Below are 25,861 nucleotides of genomic sequence, written 5' to 3' on the forward strand. Positions count from 1 at the left end.
TAAACAGATTGCTAAGAATATTGACTAAAGTGTTTTGCGTCTACCGTATGACGACTCGAAGTTCAATTTGCTAACCTTTTCGGTTTACATTTTCGGCTCGTCGAAAGACGATATCTCACGCAAAATATCGCCGAAAATGGCGGAAGTAACTTTCGCACGTATATTGCAACAAAACTGTAGGCCTTCCTCTGAGCAGAATTAGACCTTAATGAGCGAAAAACCAATGACGAGCACATTATTTCAACGATTTTTAATATTACATTGCGTATTTACATGTTATTATCTCACATCATTATCCTTCTATTATGCATCATTAACATTATATCGATACAACATAATTACGAATAATTTTGATATCTTAAGAATATTTTTACGATATTTGCGAGAAAAGATCATATTATCCACGCTTGAAATTCGTGGACCGATCGTATATATATCATATATATTACCGTTGCAGTATATGTCGCGAAAGTCGTATCGAATGTTATCAAACATCATGGAATATTATAGAACAGATCGCGACGATACAATCAGAGAGCTATTCCATATTTTTTTAACGGTTTGGTCGGTTTAACGGTTCGTCGAAATGAATCTTCAATATCAATATTAGGAGAGTTGAAAAAATAGATATATTATACATATTGAAAGTAAATATGTTATAGTAATGAATATTTTCTATCGAGACATGCGCGTCGAAAAATTTTGTCGATAACGGACATTTCGCTCGTCAGTAGTAGTCGGTATCGGAACGAAACAGTCGTTCGTCTCATCGAATTTCGAAGCTTATTTTCGCAACAACGCGCTCAGAATTTCGATCCGACGCGCGAAATTGCATTGCCGTGAGTTTTCGTTGTCGGAATAATCCGAAAAGATGAGTTTCAATCGTTCGTTAAAATCTGACGAAACAGTCGCGGAATTATCATCATAGAGAAGTGCATCGGAGATTACTCCGGCGATGCATCGTGCGAGGACGCCACATTGGACGATGTCGATAGCTGCTTTCATCCTCAATAGTTGCGCTTGCTGGCGTCAGAGCGCAGCCAAGTCGCAGCGACTGTAATTACGGTTCGCGGTTTGAACGATATACGCTTCCGTAGCTACGCGCAGTTCTGTTAATGGCACCGCGCGTTCACTCGGGAACGATCACGAGCGGTTTAACACGGCGCTTTGTTTTCGTCAGCTGGGTGCGATCGCGCGCGAGCACCCGCGCGAAAACGACGGAGAAGAGCGCGGAGAAAGACAAATCTCGTGCTGACGACGCCGCGCCGTGGCGAAGAGCGCGCGCGCGCGCGTGCGTGTGTGCTCGGCACGCGAAAAGTGAGGTTATGTAATTGTTTGTAGTGCGGCGATCGCTGGCGCGGCGCGTTCGATGCCAACGCTCGATGACATGTGATTCACCACCGCGACGGTCGACGGGCGGCTCGGGTCGAGTGTGGTGTGTGCCAGTGGATGAGCATCGCCGCACGACGTATATGACGGGGCCACGCGCGGTATTCCTCACATATACACACTCTCTCTCTCTCTCTCCCCCTCTCTCTGTTCGGGAACCGTGCGTGCGTACGCGGCGTCCTGTGCGGTGTTGTGAAATTCGTATGAACAAATTCGACGTCGCGGAGTAACTGTGCCCGAGTGAGTTGCGCCGAGACGGTGTCCATGACAAGTAAACGTGATCACGCAGCATCCTTCGAATCGTCCGACACGGGGTCTTTGAGAGTACGTTGGGACAGTGTGTTTGGAGCGCGAAGAGAAAACGGCGAGAGAGAGAGAGAGAGAGAGAGAGAGAGAAAGGGGTAAGGACTCGTGAAGAAGGCACGCGCGCACAAGCCGAAGGCCACGGGAAAGAGAGAGAAACGGACATACAGACACGTTCTCGCGCGATCATTTCTCGCGCGCGCGTCAAACTTGAAACGGCTGCGGCGAGTGCGCGTAGAGACTCCGGCTGAACACTGGAATCACTCTTTCGTCTCCCTCTCCCTGCTACTGTCCCCTTCATGCCCTCTCGCTCTTGCTCCGGTCCTCTCTCCTTCGCTCGCGCGCACTCCTCCTCCTCCTCCTCCTCCTCCACTTGCCCGGTCCCTTCTCTCCGTCGTTCTTCCTTCGCCACCGAGCGCTTCCCTCTCGTTCCGTCCGTCGGTTGTCATCTCACTCCCGCGCACCGGTGCCGTTTGACGACCTCTCGCTCCCACCCGCTCTCTTTTCTTCTCTTTCTCCACAAGCGGACAAGCGGCAGCACGCTGCCCTCGCTCAACTACCTGTTGTGACGTCCAATGCGCTCCACGCACCGGGCAAATCCGCTGTAGATATTTAGCGTCGTGTGCCGCTGTGTTTTCTCAGTGCGTTCCCTACGACTGATCATCGAAGATCTCGCTACTACTCGCCGACTCGTTATCAGGCGCTCTCTCTCTCTCTCTCTCTCGCGCGCGCGGCGAGAGACGCGTGCCGTTTTCACGAGCGTGATTATCGACGCGCCGCGACGACGGCGGCGGCAGTTACCACGTCGCGCGGAAGGAGGTCCTACGATTGTGAAGCCGCGAAAGGCTTGTGTCGCGCGAGCACTCCCTCTCTCGCACCAACGTCTACGTCTTCGACGAGAGCAACGGGTGAGCAAGCGAGAGGGAGAGACGGAGAAAGAGAGAGAAAGCGTGTGTGTTTATGTGTGAGTGCGCTACGTCGGCGAGGCGAAGAGAGAGAGAGAGAGAGGAGAGAGAGAGAGAGAGAGAGAGAGGGAGGGAGGGAGAGAAGAGCGAGCGAGAGAAAGGACTCGAGCCAGGCGCTCTTATCGAGAACTTAGTCGCGCGCGGTGAACCTTCCGTCCCACCGTCGTCTCGTCGAATCTCCCGTTGCGCGCGCGTTGCTCGAGAGTGACAGTTGCGAACCCGTGACCCGAAAGGCGACCGATATATTTCGTCGCGTTGGAGTTGGATCTGCTGGCGCGCGCGCGCGCGCGTCGTCGGCATCGGACTTTGAAGTTGACGTCGATGATCATCATCGCGCGGCGTTACTCGCGCCCCGCGAGTCCCAGAGAACGTCCCAGATTCGCCGGTGTGAGGACGGAACGCGCGGCGCCGTTCGCATTCTAAATTGATCGCGATCTCGTGCAAACGCTCGAGCACCCGCTCGTCGAGAACTGTCAAGACTCGTCGCGCGATAATCGCGCGCGGGCTTCCGAAATCGCGTACCCACCCCGGGGTGGGGTGGGGGGGAGGGAGAAGAGCGCGAAGGAGAAAGGGACGGGGCCGGGATTTCGCGTACCGGCTCGCGCGCGTGTTCCCTCCTGCGTGCGCGACGCGTGCTGCATCGCGGCGCAGTCACGTGTACCGGGAACAAAAGGCGGATCGCGCCGCCGTGGCGCGTCCATTGACGACGTACTCTACCGCGTCGATGGCATCGCGTTACGTAGCGGAAGCTCGTCGTTCGCGTGCACCGCTCGTCGTCGCGTGTGCGATTCCGCCGCCGTGGTCTTTTTCTCTCGTGACGCGCGATCAGTGGCCGGAGTGGCACGTCTCTAACTTCGCGTCGCGATAAGTGCCGCGTCGTCCGTGACTTCCTAGTGCAGTCCGCGCGAAACTGCAGACGGAGGTGGACAGAGAGAGACAGAGACCAGTTTCGCAAGCGGAAGTGAATCAGTGCTGCTCCGTTCCTTCGGACGAAAATAGAAGTGTACTTCGGAAGGACGAGACGGCCCGAGAGAGAGAGAGAGAGAGAGGCAGAAAGTGAAATACAGAGACAGAGCGAGAAAGAAAAACCGTCGATCTTGACCGCGGTCAAGTCCAGTGGCGCTTCGAGCGGTCCACGTGCGCGGTATACAGGTTGCCAGATGCGTCCTGACGGCCGGAAGTCAGGCGGGATCGTGTTGTGACGGAGTGAACGCGGAGGATGCTTGACTCGCGGGCGGCGAGGGTGCTGGTGGATGACGACGACGACGTGATCGCACCGGCATCGCGCGTCATCCTTAGCAACCAGATCGACTATCCTACCACGGCGATTCTCCATTGAGAGCTGGCTTATTCTGCGGTGGATTTAGGGGGCTGTATGGAGGCCGGGGGGCTTCTGCCCCGTCAGCCCGCGCAAGGCCCCCCCGGCGTCGCCCCCGGCACGATCAACGTGTGCGCGGGCCAGGGCCCGAACGGGCACGCTGGCAACGTACCTGCGGCAGCGATACACGACCTCAACGCGGCGGCGGTAGCGGCGGCGGCGGCGGCGGCCGGTCAGCTGGGCATTACCAGTCAGCAGCAATTGCACTTGCAACAACAGCAGCACTTGCAGCAACAGCATCAGCAGCAGCAGCAGCAGCAACAGCAGCAGCAAATGGGCCAGGCACCCGGTATGGGTGACGTGATCACCCCGAAGAGGCAAGCGGTCGTGGACCGTCTGCGACGAAGGATCGAGGGCTACCGGCGCAGGCAGACCGACTGCATCCCCAGGTTCGATCAAAGCTTCAACGGCCTGTGCGAGCAGAATATACAGGACACTCTGATGCTGAAGCAGCGCTTCCTCGAGAGCAAGGCGAAGCGGCAGGCGAAGAAGACGGACAAGAAGCAGAGCGACCCGGTCGGCCTCTCCAGCGTTCACGTGGTGAGTCGTTGTCTCTTTTCTATCTCGCGCCGCCGATCTTGGTCTTTTTCCTTTCCCCCCTCTTCCTTTTCCCTTCTTCTTTTTCTTGTTCTTCTTCTTCTTTTTCTTCTTCTTCTTCTTCTTCTTCTTCTTCTTCTTCTTCTTCTTCTTCTTCTTCTTCTTCTTCTGCCCGTCTTCGCGCCGAGCACGCGTAGGTGTGCCTACGCCGCTGTGGGAATTCGAACTTGTTGCAAAGTCGGCGGCTCTTCCTTTCTCGTTGCGCTTCGCCGTGTCGCAGGTGATAGCGCGCGCGCTCATCAGTGATAGTCTCGAGGCGTCTCGTGACGAACGTAGAGCACACCACGGCAATCGCCGAAATGATTTACGCGGAAGATGAAGAGGAAGGAAAAAGGGGAGGGGTTCTTTGTTGATAAAACGCCCCGGAGATTTCCCCCCGGTAGGGACGAACGCACAACGAATCGCAATCGTTCGTACGATCGCTCGACGAGCAAAGCGACTCGTCCGTTCGAGCTTTCGCTCAAAGATCGCGAAGAAAAAGGCCTCGCTCGCGGAGTCCTTTTACTTCACCGTGCCAGTGAATCGCGCTCCTCTGCTGTGCTCATCGAGTGAAAATCGATGAATTTAACGTTTCGCTGAAATCGAGGCGGAACAGGTGGACGCGTCGGGACTCGTTAAGGTCGTAGGTCGCAGCCGCGCTAGTTACACCCGTAGGCGTTCGATTCGAGACGTCCCTGCGTTAACCTTGGCGCTACGTCAATGCAGGGGCGTTCTTACGATCCTCGCTGCGCGTAACGTTATTGTCACGAACGTCCTCCGCGCGCGCGCGCGCGCGCGCACGCGCGATACGTTTACGTAGAGGGACCTTTGCATGCAGGCGTCTGACTCGCGCGAGACGGAGAATTTCCCTCGAATAATTCCGTCAACTCGCAATTCCCGTCCCTAATGAGAAAGCAACTTAATCTTCACTTTCCCGGAGCTTCGCGCTCGAACACACACGCGAGCCTGAGAGGCAGGAGCGAAGTTTTGTTACGTGTTACCTGAGATATTGTATCTCGCTTGAATTTTTCATACAGCTGGCGGAAAGAGAGAAGAGGGCTTATAACAAACTTGGACATCTTACGATCAGTTTCTTACGCGCACAGTATCGCACAGTCGGCTATCTTTAGCTCGCTTCGAAGCTGTAATCGCGGGAGTCGCGGGCCGAAATAAAGTCGTAATAAAGTCCAAACAAAATCACCCGCCGAATGCTCGACTCGAGCAACATCTCAAGCGCGACGGGAGATCCTTCTTTGTTCGCCGCGGCGGCGGCATTATGTCGCCGATGTACCGCGCGCGCGGGAGCATGCGATATTAAGTAATACGTAGACGCGGACGTCACACCGTCGCACTTTATAAATGTCGCGCACGGCGCAAAGATGAACGATAACAACTTCCATAGTGGATGACGTCGGGTCATCGGTTTGTTGCACGTGTAACGTGTGACGTGACGTACGTCGCCCGTCCTACGAATCGCCCGCCAGCCGCACATAAAGGTGATAGGTAACACTCACACGTCACACGAAACTGTTACCGTGGGAGGTTGATATAATTAGCTCGCGCGTTCGTGTAGGAAAAAGCCGGCGAGATATCGGCAACGTTTATCAATGAACCGGACTTCATGCGAAATCGTCGGAACGCACGTCGTAACGAGCGCTGATTTGCATCCTATCCGCAGTTTAGCCTGTTTCTTACGATCGCGTTGTAATAACGATTTGCTCTCACGAGGTGTCTCTCGCATCGATTTGTAGCCGAATCCGACGTCCTGCGCCCAAACGGGCCGTACTAAGCTTTGCACAATCTAATATCAATTAATAAATTAAGTTGAATCTCTCGGATAAACTCGACGTTAACATATTTATTTAACGTTTATCCGCCTCGGTCCCTCGCTTCCATCTCCAGTTTCACCAGAAAACGACTAGAGGAAAGGGATTGTGAGATTCCTCCGATAACAAGGAAAATCCGATCGATCCCGATTTAGATTTTAATCGGCGCGAAATCACCTCGTCCTCGCGCAACCGCGACGTGCCGTTTCGACTCTCCGGTCCGGCCCCGCGATATCGCCCGATTGATAGCGCGTTATCGCGCCCGGCGCATACGAACGATACGATACAGGAACGATAGGCGCGACGAGGGGGGGGGGGCGAGGGGGAATCAGTAAGGAACTCTATCCGGCGCGGTGTAATAGGATCGCCGATAATCGCGCGTACTCGGTCTATTTTTTCCTCGCCTTTTTTTCCTCCACCAGAGCTCCTTCGCCGCGTACGCGCACGTGTCCAGGTCGGTGCGTGCTGGCTGCGTACGGCGCGCGCTCATTCATAATCGCGGTGCACAGTCGGGCCGCGCGAACGGCCCGCGAACAATGGTAGTGCATGAACGGGCCGGCACGACGCGGGGGAAAGCTGGTGGGAATCACGATTTCCGCCGAGAAGCTAACAGCGTTGAACCAGATCCTTCGCGAGCCTCTCCTTCCTTTCGGCGCTCCAGTTCGACTCGCGTGCTCCCGATTTATCTCTGCCGATCGACGGTAGTAGTAGTAGCAGTGGCGGTGGTAGAACCGTTGTGCGAGCCGCGACCGCGCGAGCGTCTCGAATATGGATTTTGAACGTGAAGAATTTTTCTACACACACCGCTGGCGTAGAACACGCTTTCGTTTCTCACTGTCTTGCTCGGCTTGAAAATCATACTCGTAATCGAGCTCGCGATTGGTTTAACTGTGTTTTCCCCACAGTGTATTCTTTTCTTCCTTTCTTCCTCCCGCCTCCGAGATCTATCGCGCGGGGACGTGGAAAACAATGGTTAAACTAACAAACAGTCGTATAGTTGATTGTCACGCCGACTTCTGCTGATTATTTCGATACCCAACGCGAGTTTAATCGCCGGATATATTCACGCGGCGAATAAATGCAATCCGTGCATTAGTAGATGCATACATTTATTAGCTTCATTCATCGCCTCGCTATCGGCCTGTGTTATATTCAACTATACGTAAGGGTTTTATACGTAAATTATTGAGACGCGACAATATTATAGCGTCACTAGTGACTTTCATGACGGCCAACATGTTAACATATCATCGACCGCTCAGATAAAGATTTATCTGTCTCACGATGGAGCTCTTATTGAGCGCTCAACCGCTGGTCGTTCAGTCCTGGCGAGACACGGTCAGTTTTCTTTTCAGACTTCATGGTACTAATCCCCGATATTATATCGGAATCGCAAGAGTTTAAATTCGAGTAAATCATTACACAAGCAAAAGCCTGCGCGATACTCAGAGCCTAGTAAAAGGTAATTCACACGCAGTCAACAATGTGTCGAAGGTTGATGAAAACGTCAGAGAGTCAGGAGACGAGTCTCTCTCCCTCTTTCTCTCTCTCTCTCTCTCTCTCTCTCTCGCGCTCTCTCTCTCTCTCTCTCTCTCTCTCTCTCTCTCTCTCTCTCTCTCTCTCTCTCTCTCTCTCTCTCTCTCTCTCTCTCTCTCTCTCTCTCTCTCTCTCTCTCTCTCTCGTTCTCTTCGACACCTCTTGTGCAACGAGATCGGTTCTTAGCGGGCACGAGCCGGCACGAAATCGCTTTGTCGCTCACCGAGCGACTCGTCTTTATTCAAAGCCGTTCGGTGCCGCGAATGACACGTGTCAGACTGCTCGCAACACGGAGGATGATGCCACTCCGACTAGATCGGCATCAGTGGTGTTCAGTCGGCAAGCTGATCGCGCGTACGTAGAACAACCGATCGGCACGACGGCGAGCGAGAGAGAAACTCGAGGTTATTTGTTCGCGTTCATTCTTATCCGACGCTACCTCGGGAGTGACTCACTTGCTGAGCGGCGAACGAGACCGGCGAGAGATCAGTTGCAGTGACGCTCATCGCGCGGAATAAGACGCTATTTTGATCGAGCGTGCTCTGCTCAAGTATAACGCGCTCGATAAATCGTATCAATCTATTTACGCGATATTTCAGGTTAATTTCATTCCTTACTAAAAAAAGCGCGGCGAAAGTCGTTCCTTCGTACTTCTCTGTCGCGCGGTACACCGTGATCGAAAAAATTAAATATCCTTGCGAGCGCATCGACTGCCCTTTAATCTCGGTAACTCTAAACGTCGAATTTCTACGTCCGTGCCTCTCGTAATCGCGGACAATCCAGGTAGCTAATTAGACATTGGGAAAACAATGAAGCTCATTGTCGTGTATTTCGGGTTTCACTTTCGGATACTCCCCGGACGGGAGTAAACTCTTCAAGGGCTGCTGTTAGTCGGAGCCTTGCCGTGCCATTGTGCTCGAATGGCGAATATAATTGTTGCCGCACGAGCAAAAGGCCCGCTAAACCGTAAGAAAATAGATCGTGGCGTTTTAGTTAAACCTTTCGGTTAGACGAGAAACTACAAACGCACCGTCGCCCGCGCGCCGTCTCGTGCGCCTAATATTACGCGAAGTAATATAAGTGGATAGCAATTTGTCAGGACTGGAGCATTTTTGTTGCACGCGCGCTCAGCCCTTTCCCATCGGGAATGTTTCCCTTTCGAGACGATCGAGAGGGGGAGAGAGAGAGAGAGAGAGAGAGAGAGAGAGAGAGAGAGAGAGAGAGAGAGAGAGAGAATTCGGCGGCGTTCGTTTCAGCACGGTCATTATGCTGGCTCGACAACTCTCATTACGACCCATTAGTCGGACGCCCACCGACAATTTAGGACACCGTGTATAGGTCTGAGGTACTAGGCGTCTCTGTTACTCGTCGCCGTGGTGTCGGTTCGTAAGAATCAGATTTATCGGATGATCTTTCTCTGCTTTTGCTCGAATCCAGTGTGACCGCTAAGTGTGACCGGGCCTAACCTTCTCGCACGTAGGTTCGTCTCAAGGATATCTCGCGTCCGACTCTTGAAATCTGCCCGCCACCGGCGAAGGACGCACATATGGATGTGGATGTTCTTATCAAAGTCTGGAGACTCGTTATTAGCACACCAATATCTGGTTTAACGGGTAGATCAATGTGTAAATTTCCAAAGTTCTTTCATCTAGTCCGTCTCGAGCGGTAGCGCCCGAGATAAGTCTAGGACGTATTCGTATTCCGTTTTTTTTTTGTCATTCGCGGTGAGAATGCTAATGGTAGGAATAAATATAAATAAATATCAAATAAATATAGAATCACATGACCGAAGACCTCGCGAGAACGTTCGATGGCGATCGGAAGGGAAATATTCGACGCGGAACTCGTTCTCAAAGATCAAAAGTGGAGGATCGCTCTGGCTAGAGGCGCGTGCGACACTTGAGATTTTTACAATCCTTATGCAACGCTGCAAACTCGCGTCCGCGATGGGCAAGGTCGCGAAACGAAAGTGAAAGATGACGAGACCACGGCGACGGGGAGAAAAAAGAAGTGAAAAAGAGGCCAGTCGGACTTTTGTTACACCTACGAGCCACGCTCGTCGTCGTCGTCGTCGTCGTCATCTGGTCGCGAGCGCGAAACGCACCTCCGCCGGATGATCGGTGCCGCTCAACCTTGGACGATAAGTTGACGGGACGCAATATCGGCGACAGAAAAGGCAGGAGAGAACAGGCGGAGAGAACGGGTCAGGAGACGGGCAGGAAGGCGCGGAGGTGTCCGACAATGCTACGTCTTTCTGTATGCGCGATTTGCATCACGCGTCGTCACGCGCGAGCATCGGCGATCGCGCGGCGCGCAGCGGTTCTCATGGCTCTCCCGTATATGTTCCAGCTCGAACGATGACGAACGGAATTTCGTGGAATGCCATTCATGAATCGGCTGGACGCGCCCGATAACGATCGGGCTTATCGTAACGGTTTCGCGCGACTCGTTTGCAACCTCCGTTGCGTTTTGTTTGCGACCGTGTGATTTTCGACTGTGCGACAAACAGTAGGGAGATTCGTCGTACGTAGATTCTCTGCTGATTTTGCATGAAATAAGACTAGATCTCCTTGCACTTGCGATTGAGATTTTGGATGAAAAGATCGTCGCCAAGCACGATCGTCAGATGAAATCGAGATGCGCGAGATTTTTCTGTTAAAATTTTCGAGTCGATATTTAGCATACGACGAGAGTGTAAACTTTGTTCCACGATCCTCGCGTGGCCGATACGACGCCGTCGACAGAAAATATTTTATCTCGAGATAAAATAATTTGTGTGCTTCCGGTATCCTTATCTATCAACTGAAGAGGTACAGGCGATTAAGCACACGGCACACGTTTCAGAGAAACAGAGAACGTATGTATACTGCTCTGCGTATTGTGCTGTGTAATATTAATATTTTGACGAATGTTACACACCACAAAATATCTCCCTCTTTTGTATAAATTTATACCAGAAAGGATAAAGTTCGCGTGTATTTTCTCATCCACTATGTACAAAATTTGGAAAAAAGATTAGTTTATCATCACAGTGGCTGACTTACGAGCCAAGATATTAATTCATAACCGAGTAACCGATTCCGGTTATCGCGTGTATTGCGCGTTATGCAGCATTGTTCGACATCATAAAAGTCGTAAACGCAATATTTCTCGCGCGGCCACGAGCGTAAGTCTCGCTGGTAGGAGCGGAGCAACTTGGCGTAAACTTCGATAAAACCGCAACGCCATCGGCGACTCGCCGAAGCGTTATCTTTGTGAAATGCAGATTGCCTTGTGTTCGATTCGCAGAATTTCAAGGCTACGTATCGGCCAACGCGATGTTTGCGCGATAATCAGAATTATATGCGCGTGAGCTTGGCAGTAGCGCTCGAGGAAGCGCTACCAGAAGATGCGAATTATTTGTTGGACAAAAGTTTTCCTCGTCGACAATGTGTGAGGGAGAAGCGCCTCGCGAAAACGCGAGTCGTCGCGTGTCGGTAGATAAAACTTCATTAAAACGGATACCTTGAAATATTGCTAGCATTATTGGTGTTATCGCGCCTATTACTGGCGCCGACGTAGCGTGCGTCGCGAAGTATTTCGACGAAATCTTACGAATATCCCGAAAAGCATGTAATTACATCTTGAAGTCGTAACTCACCCGTCGATGGGCGTTTTAAACGACGTAACAACGCTACCATTACCGCCTTTTGAATACCGTGAATTATCGCGGCGAGAGACACCGATCCCGGGGACTGATACTTTCCGAGTCGAGATTTTAGTTCTACATTGCAGATCCTGCAGATTCGTTGAATTTTAAGCACCGGTGGAAAATGTTGAGATGCAACGTTATACGTTAGGAATTATTTCTTACATCTCTTTCTTGTTTCGAGATTTAAGGGACTTGTTTAAGAATAATTCAACGCTCGATCGTATGGAAAATTTATCCGCACCAGATCTTTGTTCTTAATTTCAACAAATAATATTAATTCATGAAATCGATACATCGGTGAATGAAATTGACATTAAATGCGGATGAAATATTCGGGTAAATAATCGAATATTAAATAATATCTGAATAAGTGCTTTCCAACTTGCGGATTAACGTGGAAGTAGAATTTCGACTCGGGCGCGTTCGCAGTCTCGAGGTCGCGTAATAACGCTAAAAAGTAAGATACGCGCCAAACATGCCATTAACTCTTTATCGCTCGCGTTGGAAAGAATTATGTCCGCGATGTGGCGTTCCATATGATTTCGTAACTTCGTTCGCACACGTCGTTACATCGCGTTGACGGTTATAAACGACTCATCGGCAAGTTATTCAGTTAGTAAAATTGACGTTCCGACATTGTTTTCCCGGATCCGAGGCGAACGATCTCGCGCGAGACAGCGCGCCGCGAGAGCAGACGTTCTCTCTCCCTCTCTCGCGATTTTTGTCGCATTAACGAGCGCGAGCGTGTCGCAGCCGCGCATCTCGCGAGATTCGGGATATTGCCGATGCGACGTTACGCGGTGAGATATGTAACGGGCCTTCTCGGAACGCCGGGGGCTGGAATTCGTGGTCGTGTTCCGACCACCCAAGCAGTTCCGCCGGACATACCGGGCGCGCCTCTCGGAACGAGTCGAACGTGCTTTCGCCCTGGCTTTGATTATGTTTACGAGCGAATCGCGGGCGCGGTTATAATCGCGTTTACCCCGCGTGGCCGGTCGATCTCGTCGAACCGAGCGCGAGCGAGCGCACTCGAGGCGCATCGGCGGGACTACTTGCATCCTCCTAGCCAGGGAGGTCAGGTCGCGACGACGAATTCGGAGGGATTACCGCGAGTCAGCTCGAGAGCGCGTCGGCGGCTTTATTATTGACGTAAGCAATTATTCGTGACGCTAGGTTTTCACACGAGGAATAGCTAGCTGCGCGCGGAATTATTTATTTACTCGCGGAGCGCGCGTCGTAGGCTTGTACACGTGTAGTCTTAGGATCGACAAAGGGTCGTAATTACGACTTCCATAAAGCGAGATACGAGTGGGGACCATCTTCAGCAGGGGAGACCTTCCACCGGTGTCCCTCAGCCGTGACCGAAGCGCAGGCAACAAAAGGCACCTCGAAATGCATCCGCCGTTCCGAGAACCGTTCGTCTTGCGGACGCTCGTGGGTCATTGGCGAGATCTCGAAAACGAACGCTCGTGTGTGGTGCGTGTGTACGTGTGTGGATCCTCTCGGGCTTCTCTCGCCTGTGCACACGCGTGTGTAAACGCGTCTCCTCTCTTCTTTGGCCGCCGATGGTTGCGAGCGACCGGAACGATCCGTTCTCTGCTCTGCTCTTCTCTCTTCGTCGCTCTCGGCCGCAGGCGCAGGGTCCACCCTGCGCGGCACGTAAGAAACACAGGAGCAAACCTGTGGCTCCCCGAATCGAAATTTTCATTCTGCTTTCGACCTCAATATTTCATCGGGCTAATTCCATTACTCTCAAAAACTTATATCAATCCATCTCGCGATTGCAGGACCCGAGTTTCTATATAAGTTAAATCTTCCGATGAGAGATCCTTCAGCGTCCATGGCCGATAGACAGCTCGGTAGTCGAAAACAGGGTCACAATTTCTCCTCAACACTAATTTAATATTTCGCAACCTATATTAAACTATTTTCATTCCATTCAACCTACACCTTCCTCGAGAGGGTTTCTTAAGGACTCACAAGTGGCAAGTTGTGCGTCCTCCATCGTTTAGAGGAGCGCTGAGTAGGGTTTCAGTTTCCATATATATATATATATATATATATAAGAGAGAAGAAGTCTCCATTGATTCTTCAGAATCAACAGCTGATGCTAGACAGTGAAGTGGAAAATAGGAGGAACTTGCGCGGTCAATCCTTCACCGCTGCATTTTTTGCACTAGTTTGCCCTTTTCTTCTCTTTTCCATCGGAGTCTCAACCGTTTAGCCATTTCTCCCCGAGTTCTTCTCGGCAAATATATATTATTCGAACGATGAAAAAACAGACCTACGGCAGGCACGCGTCGCTTTCCTTCTGATCTTCAGCGACGGCGGCGGCACGTTCGGACGCACGTCTCGCGCCGCACATCGCATCGGTCGAACCCGTAATCCGTCCGAGACGTTTGTCCGTTTACGGCTGCACTTTGGCAAGACAGAGGGTGTTACATTCCGGACGTATGACGCATGCCGGCGAACGGCTCTGGGCGAACCCTATGCTGCGACCTTGAGGCTTTCCAGATCTCGAGGCACCTCCGAAGCCGGCCGCCGGGCCAGCGACACGCTCTGTGCCGCTCGGTATTCCCGTCCAACATTTCGTCGCAATATATCGCGGCATCGGCAATCGATACGTCGATTTCCCGTCCGCTCGCGCTGCGCGAAGCGAGTCACGCTGTAATAAAACATGCAGCCTGTTATTTTGACACACACGTGTCGCGATCGCGAGACGCACTCGAGTCGTCTTACGGTACGGGATTTGAGCGGTTCCGTGTGACCCATATGCATTCCACGGCTACATGTCCTCCTCTCTCTCGCCGCTCGGTTCACCCGCTCTCGGACACGCGGCTCGTTCTCCTCGGGAGTGTGCGAGCGCGTAATGAGCGACAGGTTTAATCCGGCCGCCGGTCACGTACAAGTTAGATGGCCCGCACGCCCCTGAATATACCGTATCTCCGGCAAAAGAGTCTCGGGACCGGTTCGGTCCTCGCTCTCGGGACACCGAGGGGCGATCGGTTTGCTTTATCGCGGCGCCCTCAAGCGTACGCTTGGGGGCTGCTGAGAGGAAATGCAGGTGTCGCAGGTACGTACGATCGTCCTGAGCGCCGCGAAGCGTTGGTCGATGCGTATATACACTCACATACAAGGACGTTATCTAAACAAGTGTGTTATCTAAGAGGATATCTCGGAGGACATGTAGTGACAATAAAATGACTCTTGTGTAATAATATTCCCTGCTGGCAAACGGCCTCGGTCCCGCGAATGCCGCCTTGCCATCGCGATGTATCGCGATATAGTTGTAAGTCGCGCCGGTCTTCGACCAGCCGCGTCCGATTTTCCAACAATGCGCGTTTCTCATATCCGTTAATTGAGAAATCGCGAGCTTGTTCCAAGTGGGGAGATAACGTTTCGGTCGCTAAACTAGTTTAGTATGCGGCGGTGCCGCGACCGGCCGAAAATTTTGACCGAGCGTCGATATATCCACGGCAAGTCATCCGCAGGGCCGAGTGTATAAAAAAAAAAGAAAAAAGAAATAACACCCTAGTCACGTCTGGCGGCGGGAGAACGCGTCAAAGCGAGTCCACTCTTCGGGATCGTGTACGGGTGGAAATAAATGTTTCGCAATAAAGGGTCGCGTTAGTCGCCGCCGCGACGTGCGTAACGATTTACCGCGCCAGGTGCACCGCGCGAGCGCGCAGCCGTTCTATCGCGCGACTTTCATTACCGCGTCTAGGCGGGCGCGACGCGCGCTTTAACGGCACAAAAATACGGAATCCATCTCGCGCGGCGGGATGACGAAACGCGTTACGCGCAGATGAAGTCACGGATACTGCGGCGGCGATAATGCGCCATCGTCGGCGGCGCATACGCGTGCGTGTGCCGCGGACGTTTAAGTCCCCAATCTGGACAATCGTAAAAGCAGCGAGTTAGGCAAAAATACGTACAATGGCCGTTCGCACCAGCCGGCCGCCGTTAATTTTGCCCCTGCGGGAGACGGACCGCGCGCGCGCGAAAGTTAGAACCGTTCGATCGTGAAAGCGAAAGTTCAAGTACAATCGAGACGCGAGACAAGAAATTCGGAAGTCAGACTAAAGTTCACTCGCGGTGAGACGACGCCTCGTATGCACGCGTTGCACAGCTCGGGCGAAACTCCAGCTATATTGTTAGGTTTTTTCGAAGCTATCGCTCGAGATCGAGATTTCTCGATGTCTATTCTGCGCCGAGAGAAAAAAGAGTCGAAACTCACATACGCGGCCAACGCAGTTTCAAATTCGTCCGGCTCAGCGTGAGTCCTTTGTTGCGTCTGCTCGTGTTAGGCTCTCGCAACGGAATCAAAGAGAGGAAGGAAAAGTATCGCCATTGTGGGGGATACCGTCGGAATAATAATGCAATTGTCGTTCTGAATCCTGAGCGTGTTCCTCGCTCTTTTGTCGCTTACAATCGCGGGTCTTACATATGTAACGCTTATGAAAATGGACAGTCGAACAAGTAGGACGAAGAGTTCCGCTGTATAATAGGTTTCTAAAATTACACATCCTCGACTTGTATAGAATGCCTCGGCCGATCGGAAGTTAATTGCGGTTTTATGATATTTTCGTCTGTCCGCTGAATCTCTAATACGCGTGATATGATGATTCAACCATTAACACCGCGTAATACACTCACGCACGCGGAGTTTATTAGTTATTAACATATTGAAAATATAATTCGTTACCGAGTTAGACGTGTAGAGGCGGGGTGAAAATTACTGTCGAAACGTGCGCGAGCTTGACTCACGTTTACAGAGCGCGATCACTCGTCAGCGAGATGTTAATAATTTCGCATGCAGATCGAGAAACGGTGGTCGAGCGCCACGGATTACAAAGCTATCGCCTGAATGATAAATAAGGTCCACCGTCTCGCTCATCGCCTTATACTTGGAGGAAATAATTCAGACGTTGATATCGATCGGCGACTTCCGCCACGTAACGGCCGGTATGTGGCAACTCTGCTCAAAAAAAGAAGATAAATAAAAACAGAAAGGAGGAAAGGAAAATTATCGTTTCCAGCGAGATTCTACGTATGTGAAAAACTTTGTCGAACGTTGCTCACACATGGCGATTCACGAACGTATCAGCGAAAACTCCGCACTGACGTGGAAGTTTCTTGTTTCTCGAAAATTAGTCCGCGCTGTTGTTTATTGATAACCGCTGTTCTCGTATTTTCTATTCTCGGAGAAAGTGCAAGAAGAGAAGAAGGAACGAAATAAGGTCAGCCGATGCAGAAACGCGCATATGTCGGCTGGTTCATTGCGACCGCCGCGTGCAAACTCCTTGCCCCCGCGCCGGATAGCGAGTACACACCCTCCATTGTCGCCCAGAATCGAAGCAGGTTACTCGGCACAAAATTGCAACGCTTATTATTGTATTCCGGCGCAATAAACGGGCCCCTGTTTCGGCGCAACAGCGAACGTAATCACGGCCCCGCGCGGTTTCCTTTCCTTCCCTCCTTCTGTCGTTTTTTCCTTCGTTACAATCGACGGCTTCGGTAAAACGGATATTGCGCAACGTTCATGCGTTGCACATCCGTCGTCTTCAACGATTCCCCCCGCGCTTTTGCGTGACTCGCACGGGAAACTTTCTCCGCTCTCTGCGGGATGAACGTTGTAACAAAGTCCTGCGCGCGAGAGACGCGCCGATAGAAGGCGACTCCTCGCGTCGGCTGAATTATTTACCTGAGCCGTGCGCAATCGTGACCTCGCGGAGAAACGTCCGCAGCGTGTCTCGAGGAGCTAAAAGCGCCTTGCGAGTGATAAGAACGAACGATCGAAAGTCTCGAAACGAGTCTGAGAGCGGGACGCAGCTTAGTGCTCGTTGCGCCCTGCAACGCATAAGCGGGAATTCAGCATGGTCTTTTCAGTTTCTAGTTCATCATTACGAAAGTATATGATAAGAAAGTTTATTGACAAAGTATTAATTTTTCTTTTCTACCGAGTTCATGTATTGCGCAAGATTAGAAAATGTTTCCACGCGATGGAAATACACGAAAACATGAATTGGAACATCTCGAGCTGTCACGTGGCGTAAAGATTTGCCTGATACAAAAGTCGTCGTGTAGCTTGTCGTGTGTAGCGAAAGTGCATTTGCTCCGCTGAGGGAAATTTTTCAAGTTTCAAGTGACATTATTATATCTTTATAATCGATTTTAGAAACTTGAAGATACACAAACGGTTTGCAAAAATATTTCTGCATCCACACCGTACGTGCAAAAAGTACAAGGAAGGTAGCAAGATTGTGATTAGAGTCTGTGATTATTTGACGTAACGTTTGGGCGATCGACACTTGGGTTGGGTTGGTTGTCATTCACTTTGGCATCTCCTTAAAAGGGCATATTTAACTTTCGCGTATGCGTTCAGAATAGAGTCCATGGTCGGGCGAAGTGTATTGCTGCTGGGAGTTGCGCGCGACACGGTGGCCCTCGGAACGACGGCGACGTGTCGATGAAGGGGCAGAAGAAACGGTCGAGCGAACGAACGAACGAACGAACGGGCGAACGGACGAACGGCGCGAGGAATCGTGCAAAAATATCTTCGCCGTGATCGTCGTCGTTGTCGCTGCGCTCGACTTCCTGGCGCCGATTCTCTCGGCGACGCAATGCGTATGAGAGCCGCGCGCGAGAGAGCGTTCGCGCTCTCCTCCAGCCAGATGCGACTCGTACGTGTCGTCGGATAGTTTACCAATTGCTACAGAATCGCACGTAGGGATATGGAACGCGCGGAGGAGGTTGGCCGAAAGGGGAAGGGTTCAGTGGTGTTCACGCGTGTGCGTGAGTGCGTGAGTGCCGTGCAGCGCGCGGTGCGTTTCACGCGATGCACTCTCTCGTTCGTTTCTACGTTTCTGTTTTTCTTTTCTCTCCCTCTCTCTCGCTCTCGCGCTGCAAGATTGACTCTCCCTTTTCTCTCTCTCTCTCTCTCTCTCTCTTTCCCCCCTCTCTCTCTCTCCTTTTTCTCTCTTCTCCCTCCCTTCACCTCGAGCACACGAATACACTCTTGCGCGCGCGTGTTCCTTTCGACGCGCTCGCTCCTCTCCTACTCTCTCTTTCTCTTTCGCCCTTGCTCTTCCTCCGAATGTGCGCTTGCTTGCTTGCTTGCTTGCTTGCTTGCTTGCTTGCTTGCTTGCTTGCTTGCTTGCTTGCTTGCTTGCTTGCTTGCTTGCTTGCTTGCTTGCTTGCTTGCTCGCTCGCTCGCTCGCTCGCTTGCTCGTTCGTTCGTTCGTTCGTTCGTTCGTTCGTTCGTTCGTTCATTCGCTTGCATGTGGAAGCGGTGCCACCCGTCCGTCGAGCGTTGTTGCCGTCTCTTCGTCCCTCTTCTCCTCGGCGAGTACCTCACGTCAGAGCTCCAGCTGAGCGTTCTCCAGCGGTTTTCAACCGCGTCTGTTCTTACGCGAACTGAACGAACGCCGTGGATGGGGGCGTCGTTGTGGACTCTCGGCGATTCTCTCGAAGCCGCGCTACATAAACACGAAGGCACAAAGATAGATAAATTTATTTATCTCAAGATAAGCCCGCCACACAAAGATGAAAACACAACGGCACGGAATCGTATCTCTGTTCTCGCTCGCGCCGCGAGCAATTTCATCCGACTCTACGTCGGTGCTCGACATCTCGCGCGATCCATTCACCAATTGCACAAGATCGACCACCATTGTGTGTTACGAGACCTGTGAGAAAAATGCGACGCGAGAGAAATATAGATCGTCGAACAGCGAGAATCGTGCGTCACGACATCGCACGCGTCACCGCCGGATATCTCGGAGCGTAGAAAGTCATCGCTATCTCGGAAATTAAGTCGCGTGCTCTGTCACGCGCTCCTTTCTCTCCTTCTCTCTCTCTCTCTCTCCTTCTCTCTCTCTCTCTCTCTCCTTCTCTCTCTCTCTCTCTCTCTCTCTCTCTCTCTTTCTCGGGGTTGTGATATATTTTCGGCCGTCCTCGATGTGTCTTTGAGATCATCGGGCATCGGGCGAGATGCTAAGTGCTCTCTGCGAGCGACGTTACATTATATAATATATTTGTGACATTGGATAATTTCCGAGTTGCGGTGTATATAGCGATATTGACCCAGTTTTTCCCCCGGTTTTTACGTTCCCGCTCGCGACGTCGTCTCCGCGTGCGATAGGCAGTCTTAAAGTTGGCGAAACGAGGTTAAACCACCATACAAAAGCCGCGCTTATAACCATATGGTGTCTGCGGCGGTGTTTTGTGCTCAGGTATAGGGTTGGCCAGAGTCGTGTACGCCTCGCACGGCAGCGAATACCGTCTCGATTTCGTGGCGTTCAGTTAGTGGATGAGGTAGCGAGCGCGAGGGGATGATGTAGAAGAAAGAAAGCGTGAAAGCGAAGTTTCGTGCCACTTCGGGGGTGGCTGCGTCGGTGCCAGTGGTCCTCAAGGCGCCTTCTCCATCTCGCGCGATCGTTAGGAATAATAATCTCTCGGGAGGGCATTCTTACTTGCTTTCGGGAGCGAGAAATCCTCCTTCCTCGGCGAGAACAGAAGAGAATGGACGAATAGAGTTATCGCAGAACTGTCACGCATTGATCATCGGCAGCTAATCGGCGGATTAACGTAAATCGCGGGTGACATGATCGCGCACGGTCTTTAACACACAAATAAAACGACGCGCAAATGTAAAACGAGAGGCGAAAAAAAGGAAGGGGAAACAAGTTGCGCAAGCGCGGATACACACGTAGGAAGATGACAAAAACCAGATTTGTTATGTAAAACGATCTTCGAACGATTACGAAACCTGTCTATCGATTACGCGAGTGCGCCTATAATCTGGCATCTGCCGTATGTCGCCGGACGACATAAAAGCTTGGCAGTTTCAATTTGTACGCTTATCGTCACTCGACGTCATATCACGACGACACGCGGTAACGCGGCGATTGCTTAAGGTAATTTGCCTACGAGCCAGTTTAACGCGTATCACGCCAGCCGCGCGCGGGGATACATTTCGCACAAGCGGAAAAATTAACTTTGGCCGTGTGCTTTGGAAGCTCTCGGCTCGCGGGTCGACTGCTACGAATATATTCCGCAGTTTGTAGAGCGATATCGCCTCTCTCTCTCTCTCTCTCTCTCTCTCTCGTCTCTCTCGTCTCTCTCTCTCTCTCTCTCTCTTCCTCTCTCAGATACCATTTAATCGAAATTCGCGAAAGGCCTCGGAGCGCGCGCTAGTAGTGGACACTTTTCCGATGCATCGGCCGGCTAAAGGGTTAAGCGGTTATCGCATCGTTAAGCATTCCCGAGCCGAGCCCAAGTCGCCAAGTGCCCCCAACACGGCTGGGCAGGTATTTATTGATTCAATGGTAGCAGCGCGAGCTCGGCTATAGTTACGCGCCGTGATGTAACTCTAGGATAGAGAGAGCCCGGATGGCAGCGGGCTGCTAGGGATAGAGAGAGGTGATAAGTACGTGCATCGTTCAACCCCCCTCGGCCGATTACTCCGACGTCGCACCGAGAGAGACACACACACACAGAGAGAGAGAGAGAGAGAGAGAGAAATAGAAAACACACGTTGGATTAGACGGTGCGCGCCGACCGCGGACTGCCGAAGAATCGCAGAACAACGCGGAAAATTTGCCTCGGGCCGATAGAAAAACTCATGTCGCGAGTCGCGATCGAGCGGAGGGACAAACTCTCCTTGCTCGAAAGGATTTTCCGCGGAGCTTTCATTTGTTCGCGAAAAAGCGAACATTAAAGAGAAAGAGAGGACACCTCTCGCAGGAAATCGTTATAATATCCGTGGAAAGTTGAGACGCACGAGGATTCCGCCGGGAGTCCCCGACGTGTTCGAGTTGACGAGGTTGCGCAGGTTGCGATAGTTGGGGTCGAGAGTTCGGAGGTCGCCACATTGTGCGCGTATCGAGTAATGTGTACCTGCCGCTTAATATACAAAACAGCGAAATGCGTCGCGCGCGCGACGCAAAAATTGCGTCTTTTTCCCTCCCTCTTTGAAGTTGCCATTGAGCGCGACGCGCAGACAACTGCAGCGGGAGCAGCGCGACAGCACAGGTCGCCCTCGCGCTGTATTTTTGTGATTTTATCGTGTTGCGTAATCCGCCGCGCGGTGCATCGCGCGCATGTAATAAATCGTTAAACAAACCGCCCGGGGGCATTCTACTTAAGCGGCCGCCATATGCGTGCGCGCGCGCCCGCGCCCGCGTTAAATCGTACTCATCGCACGTTCATTCGTGTCATATTGAGACGGAAGCAGCGTGAACGAAATAATTTTAGCCATTAGAGACGTTTGACAGACGAGACATCGGGTGACATATACGTATTTTTCATGTCGTCCGCGTGGCATTGCGCGTGCGCACGCGCTCGCTGCTCGTCCGTTACAATTCAGGAGAGCAGCTCGAGCCGCGCGCGCGCTTCTTAGTATTAATTAAGCCTCATTTATAATTAAGAGATCGCGTTACTTTCGACGCGCCAACGCTGCAGCGAAACGATATATCACGCAGACACACGCGGTTAAATCGTCCTCGTCGTCGTCGAGCGTCGTTCGTTTTGTATTTTAAACGATGACGCTCCGCTTACGCAATCCGCCGTGACACGTCAAGGAAAACTATATCCGGATACGCGAGACCCTTTTAATAACCAGTGGTATCCGTCGTGGAATTATCTAGGAACAGAGGACGACGTAATCGCGGAAAGAGCTTCCTCTCTGCGTAACTCCCAAGTTTTATCCGCTTTTCTCGATGTTTTCTAATGTCGATTGAATGAGCGCGAGTATACTGCTCTCCTCTCTCTCTGTCTCTCTTCCCGCTCGCGAAACAAGGAGGGAGCTCGCGATCCTGCGACACGCCCCCGTCGCCGAGGGGAAATTAGATTTGCCTGTTTCATCTCGCGCTCTCCAAGCGTGCGTAACTCCGGCGGCAAATTGACTTCGGCGCGGTGTCCGCGTCGGGATACAATTCGCGGTTTCTTTCGGCAATATCGCCGGATCGAGCCGCTCTGAAACCGAGTGAGAGGCAACGACGATCGAGAACGTGACGAATCCGGATTTCGGGGATCGCGGATTCGATTTTTGACGCGTCGCGTGTCGCCACTCAGAGATATCCAAATCCGATTCGACACTCTGCTCGTCCACTAATTTTCCATAATTTCGCTCATTTTGGACCACCGACGAATCGCAAATACGCTAATAGCGCACGAACACTCGCACCTTGTCGCACTTATTATCTCGCTTAGCGTTTTCACTCTTCGATTAATTTGAATCAGCGTGCAGTAGGTGAGACGGAGATGCGACATCTAGGTAAATCGGACTCAATCGGTCAGCGCGCCCCGCTATGCTTATTTTGCGGAAATGGAGTTTCAAATCGCGAACATCTATCGCTCACGCGTCGGCGCGTATAATATGCACGGCGCAGCGTGCGTCACTCACACGTCGCTAATGCGCTTTATTGCCGACGAATTTCATCGCAACGCGCGCGCACGCACGCACACATTACACGAGATCGAGAAAGCAGTTACAAATTACGGCTGAATAATTACCGGGGCCGCGGTTGCGCGACGTCCATCGTGCGAAATATGTCCGTTATATCAAAACAAATTCACGCTACTTAATCAGGCATTAAGTGGGAGATCGTGATAAAGGATATTGGCGATCGTGGCCTGTGTCGCGAGGTGGCGCGAGGCAGGCCGGAGGGGATGGGGTAAGAGGGGCCAGGCAAAGAAGACCCTCGAAGCGAGGAAGAGAATGCGAAGGGATGAGAGTGCTACGTCAGGGTGGTTCGCTCGATACTGACCACCAGCCCTCTCCCGACACACCTACGTACCATCCACGCCACTTTCGCCATCCTTTTCCTCGTGTTGTCTTCACGACTCATTCATTTCCCTTCTCCTTTGAATGTCGCGACGTTCATTTGAATATCTCTTTCTGAAAATGCTGAAAATACTTCCGACGAACCGTCCGACGTGCGAACGTTCCGAAACGAGCAAAATGCAGGCGTATTATGTCATATTTAATTTTAATTTTATCTTTAATTTTTGTTTTGTTGAAGCTGGACATCAGATTCGCAATCGCGCAAAAATATCCTAATCCAGAAGGTACAATACTTATGTTTGTCGTTTCTCTTTTTGTTTCAGGTGAGTACTCGCAATAATGGAATTATGATGTGCTTTTGTGTCCCGTCCTGATATACGATCGTAGGATCAATGTGAGTAAACAATGAAACCTGCACGTGATCGTGGGCAGAAAGGTTGTTCGCAATTTCTTTCGCGAGTTTTCGGACTCATCCGTTTTGCGCGAGGACCAAATTCTCCCTTTAGAAGGAGGGAGAAATTCTGCCATTGGACTAACCATTTCGAAATTCGTACGTAAAATTAACGGACATCTTTCTGTCCACCGCACAGAGCAATGTTGGCAAGTCTGAGCGCGTTAGCGAAATGTCAATTACTTTAGTATCTCGCGAATATTATAATCTCAAGTATTTGTAATTTACGTAACAGGCAAGAGAGTATATATATATATATACATAATGATAACGCGAATGCAGCGAATCCGACCGGCCGATCGGCGGCGACTCGCGTCTCCCGCTTCGCGACAACAGCATACACACGCGAACGCGTGTACGTGATAACATTTATGCAACATCGCGGCTGCTCGAAACACAAGTGGCGCAAAAACGATTACGTCGCATGATTAGATAACGTACATGCGAAACGAGCGGTTATTACTTACAGTCGGATGGCACGTACCTTAAACAAGCGCGCCCGAGTTTTCTTTATGCGGGCAGTGCGATCTATCGGGAGGGGGCGGGGAGGGCAGTTCTCTCTCGTACAGGAGGCAAGCAATCCAATTAACCGACTAGATACGAGCCCACCTCTAATTACGGTATAATCACCACCAGATGAATCGACCTAATTAATTAACCCGCCGTCACAAACTGTCACTAGCTAGCCAGCTCTCATGAATGATATGTAAACACAATTTAATCCCGCTTAATTCCCCGTCGCTTTCACCGGCAGAACAATCAGCCGGAACTATCCATCTTACATCAGCGCGAAATCATTCGTACTCGCGACGGTCTCGTCCGAGTGGTGTCTCAGACACGTTCCGAGACGTGCGTTTTCACGCAGATAAACGCGGGCAATCGTCCTCCGATTCCGAGCTCGCTCTGATCGCGAGCAGTCGCGTTATTTGCGCCGGCGGATTGACCGGCAAATGCGAGATTAACGCATTAAACAGCTCCAAGTATCGCGCTGCGCGCGCGGTTCTGCGTGGATGAGGGGAAAAGCGTACGTAGCATTCACGACTAGCCTGAATGACAGCCACTGGCGAGCAGGAGGCAGCTGAGCGGACAAAGAGCGAACGGTTATTGCAGGACGACAGTGCAGACTCGACGCCGGCACACCGGTGAAGCCCCTCTTCCTTCTGTTTCGCTCCTCGTTCCGCAACCTCTCTCTCGCTCTTTCTCTCTCTCTCTCTCTCTCTCTCTCTCTCTCTCTCTCTCTCTCTCTCTCTCTCTCTCTCTCTCTCTCTCTCTCTCTCTCTCTCTCTCTCTCTCTCTCTCTCTCTGTCTGTCTGTCTGTCTCTGTCTCTCTGCTCTTTCTGTCCTGCTCTCTACCGTTCGCTACTCATTGTCTATCCTTTGCGCGCATCTAAACCTATGAAGCTACCTGCACCTACGTTCCCCGGTATTCGGCGAGAAGAGACCTCTCAGCCGAATCTCGAATGCCCAGGCCTCGCTTTCCCGTGTGAGCGAGCGAGCGAGCAAGACCCTCTTCTCCGATGACGACGTACTCGCCCGCATGCGACGCGCACATACATACTCGTTCACCCTTAACGGGACGCACCGAATTAGCCGTTACTTATTATCGAGAAACACGAATGCGAGTGGGTCCGCCGCGTACCGTTCGTCAATTAGGCCCGGTGATTGCCTCCGTCGAGATCGTCGTCTCTCGCGCAGACCCGCGCCGAGTCTCTCAACCTTGCGCGTTCGGAGACAAGACGCGGAGAGGCAATCGGCAGATCTCGGGTAGAAAGTAACCCGCGGATTACGTAATGAGCTCGAGCACGCGCGCGGCGGGATTACGGACGGGGACGGTCGCAAAAGTGCGACGAAAGTGCCGGCGACGGTCTTTGCGACTCGCTGCGCGGCAACGCGACGATCTCGTGACCGTAGCGCGCGGACCATTTTTCTAAGCCAGGTGAAAGTGTCGGCTTGTCCAC

At 51.8% G+C, this 25,861-nt stretch overlaps 1 protein-coding gene across 1 annotated transcript; it reads left to right on the top strand.

Moving 5' to 3' along the window:
• Positions 1-383: 383 nt before the first annotated feature.
• Positions 384-25,102, top strand: mam (neurogenic protein mastermind). Its single transcript, XM_025304703.1, has 2 exons — positions 384-4,575; positions 23,776-25,102. The coding sequence occupies exons 1-2, from the start codon at positions 4,033-4,035 to the stop codon at positions 23,824-23,826; spliced, it is 594 nt and encodes a 197-aa protein (XP_025160488.1). The 5' UTR covers positions 384-4,032; the 3' UTR covers positions 23,827-25,102.
• Positions 25,103-25,861: the final 759 nt, after the last annotated feature.

This window comes from Harpegnathos saltator, unplaced genomic scaffold, assembly GCF_003227715.2.
Source record: "Harpegnathos saltator strain DR-91 unplaced genomic scaffold, Hsal_v8.6 scaffold640, whole genome shotgun sequence".
NCBI classification, from domain to species: Eukaryota; Metazoa; Arthropoda; class Insecta; order Hymenoptera; family Formicidae; genus Harpegnathos; species Harpegnathos saltator.